General features: G+C 36.3%; 1 protein-coding gene across 1 annotated transcript; it reads right to left on the bottom strand.

The window, feature by feature from the left end:
- Nucleotides 1-1,469: 1,469 nt before the first annotated feature.
- Nucleotides 1,470-5,864, bottom strand: LOC113333072 (VAMP-like protein YKT61). The gene is made up of 6 exons (XM_026579564.1): nt 5,489-5,864; nt 5,276-5,373; nt 3,593-3,697; nt 3,372-3,437; nt 3,095-3,181; nt 1,470-2,018 (listed from the first exon to the last, which is right to left on the bottom strand). The coding sequence occupies exons 1-6, from the start codon at nt 5,715-5,717 to the stop codon at nt 1,968-1,970; spliced, it is 636 nt and encodes a 211-aa protein (XP_026435349.1). The 5' UTR covers nt 5,718-5,864; the 3' UTR covers nt 1,470-1,967.
- Between the last annotated feature and the right edge of the window lie 354 nt (nt 5,865-6,218).

The raw sequence follows: 6,218 nt of genomic DNA, 5'->3' as shown, positions 1-6,218 counted from the left end.
GTGTGGTTTATATAGGGCTCGAAAGTGAAAAGACTGACAATTAAGGAAACAAATAATGTGGTAGTTTTAGTGGTGCATTAATGAAATCGAATTGACATGCATGATCAAATGCATGATCCTATAGGCAGTTATACTTTGATAATTAAGTCGATATGCCTGACCACCGAAATCCGTTCTCCATCATCATCATGGATTACGGTTTTAGTAGATCATTCCTAGTGTTGGTGGGACCGAATATTCTTTTTTTTTTTCCTTTCATTTCATATAACTTGAGATTATTTTGATTTTTCTCTTTTATTGCAAAATCTTATTTTGAGGCGTATTTTGAGAGACTTCTCTTCTTTTCATATATGCTGAGATTTTTTGTTAGTCTACTACCAACTTTTAAGTGAGGTTTTTGCACATATCTACAGTGGACCAATTGTGATTTTATGATTCTAACAAAAAAATATCAATGCATCAAGGCAAAGAAGAGAGTCGAATGTAAATGTGTAAAATGTTTTCGTTTGAGGGAGGTTGACCGGTAAGCCCATGAAGCTATACGAGTTGAAACACACTAGCTTTAGCAAAGGCCATGCTTTCTTCATAAGCAATGTGAGACTATACCTCACTTCTCCAGCCAATAGAGCATGGACTTCTTGTTGACAAGCTTATTTGCACAGTTTCTAATGGTCGTCAAAATATTGAAAGATTGATGTGGACTTGGAGGAGACTATAAAATATTGATTTATTTATATAATTTTCCTTTGTGATGGACCTGATTTAAGATGTTTATTCTATCCTTACTACACGACATTGTCATGTAGTAACTGATCTCCGTTCTCAAAAACCCACACTTGGCTGTTGATGCTCTAGCATGCCATGGCAAGGCGGAGATACGCGAGTACGTTGGTTAATAGTAGAAGAAATCAAAGAGCAAATATGAGGGGAGAGCTGGAGTTCGTAGAGGTCCAAATTTTCTATAGATGGTGAGCCGTGATACGTGCGACAGACAGCTCCATTCAGATTTTGATTCGTCTGAGGATGAGAATTTCATTGGACATTGGTGGATTTTATTTATTTTTTTGATTTGTTGGTGGTTACAAATCTTTTGCTTGCTGATGTAGCCCTGACAGCTCCATTAAATTAAAAAATTTGAGATAAAAAAGAAAACTGAATTCAGTTTTCCTTTTGTTAAGAGTACAAACGTCATTCTCAAACGGTTTCTTATTTCCTACCTTCCTCACATTAGCATGGATTATCATCCAATGACGCAGCTCATTAGGTTTTACGCCAACCAATTGAACTGTTCAATTACTAATAAATGTGTGCGGAAAAACTGAAAGTTCACTGACATAAAATTTGAAAAACAGAACCATCAAAGAAGAAAAGGACATCATCATATCATAGATTTAAGCAAAATATTTAACATCACCAGATTCCCAAAATTAATTTCTGGCGATCTCATAGGTAAAATCCAGTGTTATCTAGGAACAGCATAATCAACAGATTCGTACCGATTCAGATGCCAGGTAATTAAAATCCAAACCCCACTCCAACAATTCATGCAGTGTGGAGCATTAGGGGCTTCTTCTGATGGAAACAAATATTTGTTAGGTTCATTCATTACATAAAAAAGAAGATTAAAAAAAATCAACAGCCCTCCACATTGACATTTTAGTCATCTGCCGTCTAGTCCCCCAACCCCATAAGCACACCAAACAAAAGAAAATGCACTCTTACAAATTCTATATTAAATTATAAAAGCAAACTGCAATTTGGAATTACCATTAACCTTTTCTTTTTTACCAACCAGCCAAAAGAGTCTATAAAGCTTTAATATTGTTGACAAAAATAGGATCCAGAAAATAAAAAACATCAAACTAAATTAATAACAAACGCGAACCCATCCTTTCCCTTCAGGGGACTGCACATCGGTCACTCGCGCCCACGAGTCCACCTATCATTACCTTCCCCCACAGTCAAGTCTATAATATGGTACAACACTGGTTGGTTTTCTTTGCCTGCTTATAGAACATCTGTTTCAAGCATTTAGTAAATGAAGAGTTAGGAGGATTGTTAGTTGGCGTCTTTCTTAAAGAAATATACAGCATTCAAAAGAAAAACCTAACAAAAGCCTGTCCACATTTCAGAACCAAATTTAGGAATCTTTTTATAACTTGATTCCTTCGCCAAAAAAATTTGAAGTTCCTACTAACAAAGCTAAAAAAAGCAGCATACACAAGCTTGCATCTTGCTTTATGCATCAACGGCAATGCAAGCGATAGTAATCTACAAACAACATTCATATAAAAATTTAATGGTATAGAACCAATCTAATAAATGAACCATCTCATGGGTTGCCTGCCATCTTCTATCTGAACCCAGTTTCAATCCCCATCCAAGTACATTCTAGAAAATAATGTTTCATGAGTAAAACGTGATAACAATTTCGTGGGGATAATTTTAGTATGCAAGTAGTTTTTTATGTTCATCTAATAACAATTTTGTGGGGATAATGTAACAAGCTGTTATGTTAGTGGTTCACATTTTCCAGCAGAAAAGTTCAAAAGCATTCAGGCAGATATTTATTAAGAGCCCAGGGACCCGAGATGCGGGAGATGACTATTCCAATAAAACGACTTAACTTGCCACTAAAAAAAAATGTTTCCCACAGTTGATCCGACATCTAGCTGCCTAGACTAGCATAGGCAGGGTGTTTTCCAGTTATTACTTCGGTGGTTCTGATTCTACATTCCAATTATACGTGACAACGGGAAACACACAAAAAATCAACCCATCAGATATATGTAGCTGTTCTAACTTGTAAGCATTGCTAAGTAGAGTACAAAACTGGAGAAGAGACTAGGATATATGGGTGAGTCCTTAAACTGAACCAATGATACTACCCCATCATCATCAACCTTCTATATCGAAGGACGTTCGAAAATAAATAGACTGCCCCAGTTGCATGTATGTACTTTACTTATACAACTCACATCCTTTCTAACAAAGCAGTTAATTCAATTACAAAAGAAATTTCCATGTAACATATATATCAGATGGACACCACATATCTTCTAATAAAATAAAATTCTGGAATGCATATATATACCTGTGATGCTGCACTCAGATCAGAACTTTTCTCCACTAAACTGTCCAACCTCTCCCCTCTTGCTAGCACACTATCAATTGTTTTGTGCTGTATATGTCAAAAGAAAAAGAAACAGTCCTTATTGGGATTGATATAATTAAATAAAGAACAAAGAGAACAATGTGGAAAAAAGGTAAAGGCAGAGATATAAAAATACTCTACGGATTATAACAATGTACAATAAAAATAATAATAGACAAGGACATCATATATGTGTGACCTATAACTTAAAACTTACAAGGATAATTTTGGTCTCATCCAACTCCCTCTGAATCTTTAACAATTTATCAGCCTCAGCGGGGTCCTACAGAGAAAAGGTCAAATCTCTGGACAGTTGGATGAAAAAGAAATCGGAATTTCTTCATGATAAACTTGCTTAGGAATAAATAAAACAGATCGCAGTTAGTTACTTTATTTTATTGTTCCGAAACTATAGTAAGGAAAAAGATGGACAACCACCTGAAATTTAGTCAGAGCTTCAGTTAGATAAGGCCATGGTTGAGTTGCATCTTCCTTTGCAGTTTTCCAAGAGTCGGCGAAATCCTTCTCATATTCATCTAGTACCTGTGAATAAAACGTTTATGTCATCTTTCTCTGTATGAATATCTGTATCAAACTACGTGCAACACTCCCGTGAACCAAATGGGGGAACACCAATAATTATTAAATTAGTAACAAATAATCAACAAAATACTGCCTCATAGTGGGGGACTTGAAGCCACAGTTCTCCACCATCAAATCCATTAGGAGTGAGTGAAGAATAATCCCAGTTTTAATCAAGAAACAGTACGACGCAACAAGAAGTGTGAGAAGTTAAGCCACCAGAGGCATATGGCAGGACTCACATCCAAAAATTAAATCAAACAAAGGGTTCCGGCTTCCAACAACACTGGTGACTGGTACCAGGTGTCGGACACGTTGAGGCAGGAACAGCCGAAGCATGGACAGTTCCTACTTAAACACCTACTTGTTTCAGTAATTATGTGCTACTAGATCTAAAAAAGACATTTAAATATGCAAGACAGTCTGTTATGACTTAAAAGGACATTTAAACACAATCACGTCCAAAGTGATCTAAAAAGTGGAGTCTCCTTGTTGCATAGTTAAAACATGCTAAGTTGAAAAACACTGAGTGTACTTCAGTTTCAATTGAGATGCTAAATCGCCCATGTATAATTGGCATTTCAAATCCAGATATCCTATATAGGTCAAAGAGATGAACTAATCAGGTCTAGTTGAAAGTGAGAATTTACGCTTAATTGAATTGGTGGTCCAACTGCAGAGAACCCATGGCTAAAGCTAGAGGCGTCACCCATAACTGATATTTCTTAGTCTCCTCGGAATGAAACTTTTTTACTTTTTTCCCTAGAGCCCTAGATGCTTTGATATAATAGGAAAAATCAACTGACTTGGCTAAGTAGCTAAAATACAGGGTAGAAGGGGCAAAGGAATGGCTCCCTGCAAGCACAAAAATACAGACTGACAGAATTGGAAAGGACTCAAGTTTCCCAGAGAAAAGTAGCTTCCAGAAAACCACTGCTGAACCCGCTGCATACTTAACAGGTATCATGATTAAGTACTGGTTGTATCATTTACATTCTTCTTAGGAAAAAGTTACGTAAGGTAACCAGATGGCCAAAGTAAGATGATGACCTGACCCAACAAAAGATATTATTATGAAGTATGATCCATTTCCTCTTATCCATCCACTAACTAATAAAAGATGCCTTTGAAATATTCTTTAGCCAGAACCACTGAAAAGAGAGCTCTTTTTTCGGTTGAAAAATACAAATAGTACTAAAATATCATAAGAAACCAAAGATACGGTAAAGATGCTTTGTTAAGATCATACAAATAATAGCCAAAACCTATGAAGAATTTCCTCAGACTGATCATTGCCAATTGACCTATTTGTGTATAATCCTACATAACTAAGCTAACATGTCTGCATGACCATTACACACTCTTCTAACAAACTGCAGACAAACATTCCAAGAACTAAACATTGCATGATATCCTTAAGCATTATTCCCAAAATTCCGTGAGTGGATTACTAACAATTCTTCTAAAAACATTGTGTAATTAAAGAAAAAATCGAATTATGGCCGAGTTGAGACAACCAATTAGGGCAGAGGTACATACCTTGTTAAGAAGGGAGAAAGCACTACGGACAGGGTAATGATCATCCATAAATCCCAAGACACATAATCCATTCCTATTGTAAGAATGCACCTTGTATTCTACACAGAGCAAAACAACAAAAACAATAATTAACGAAAATACAAATCTCTAAAAAACCCTAACAAAGTTGAAAAAAAAATTGAAGATCAAAGTGAATTAGGGTAAACAGAAAACCTTCGTGTTGAACCGATTGACGTTGCCCAGGAGGAGTACGTTTAGCAAGAGTACGACCAACAAAAACAATGAATTCACGAACACCAGTTCTTTGAAAATACCCAAATTGACTTACATCACACGCGTTTGCTAATATTATTGGATTTGGTTCTGTTGATGATGATGATGAAGACGCTGAAGATGGATTCACTCCGTTACAATTCAATACCAACAGAGCTGTGATCTTCATCTTCCCCCAAATCTCAAAATACTACTGCGTTTCTTTTGAAATTGAATTTTTCTGATTTGTTTGTTTTTATATTATATTATTCTGGTTTTTGTTTGTTTAGATCGGAAGGAAAAGGAATTCCAACAAGAAAAAGAGAAAGTTGTCACTCTTCTAATCAAATTCCCCAAATATAATAATGAACCCGATAAAACAGCAATCAAAATACAACCCGACCAATGTAGTTAATATCGGCCGTATCGGCCGATATATCGGGGATATTTCGGATATCGGCCCAGAACGATACGATAAGAAGGATATCGGGGATACGATATTTGCCCGATAATATCGGCCGTATCGGTCGAATATCGACCGTTTCGGTCAAATATCGCCTGTATCGGTCGATACGAAATTTTCCTACATTTCCCGATATGAGACGGTATTGGTCGTTTTCTATAAAGTTTAAGGGTAATTTTGGCGAAGAAAGTCTTCCAGGTGGTAGTAGAGGTGCATGTAGCTCTCGAA

This window comes from Papaver somniferum, unplaced genomic scaffold (assembly GCF_003573695.1).
Source record: "Papaver somniferum cultivar HN1 unplaced genomic scaffold, ASM357369v1 unplaced-scaffold_132, whole genome shotgun sequence".
Lineage (NCBI taxonomy): Eukaryota > Viridiplantae > Streptophyta > Magnoliopsida > Ranunculales > Papaveraceae > Papaver > Papaver somniferum.
The sequence above is the reverse complement of the archived record's forward strand: the minus strand, read 5'-3'. Positions and strand labels throughout refer to the sequence as shown.

Coding starts and splice junctions, on each gene's coding strand:
- LOC113333072 (XM_026579564.1), bottom strand. CDS start 5,717: ATGAAGATCACAGCTCTGTTGGTATTGAATTGTAACGGAGTGAATCCA. Junction 3,698..5,275: donor CTTTCTCCCTTCTTAACAAG/GTATGTACCTCT, acceptor TTTTATTCACAG/GTACTAGATGAATATGAGAA. Junction 2,019..3,094: donor ATCTGAGTGCAGCATCACAG/GTATATATATGC, acceptor TGCTTGAAACAG/ATGTTCTATAAGCAGGCAAA.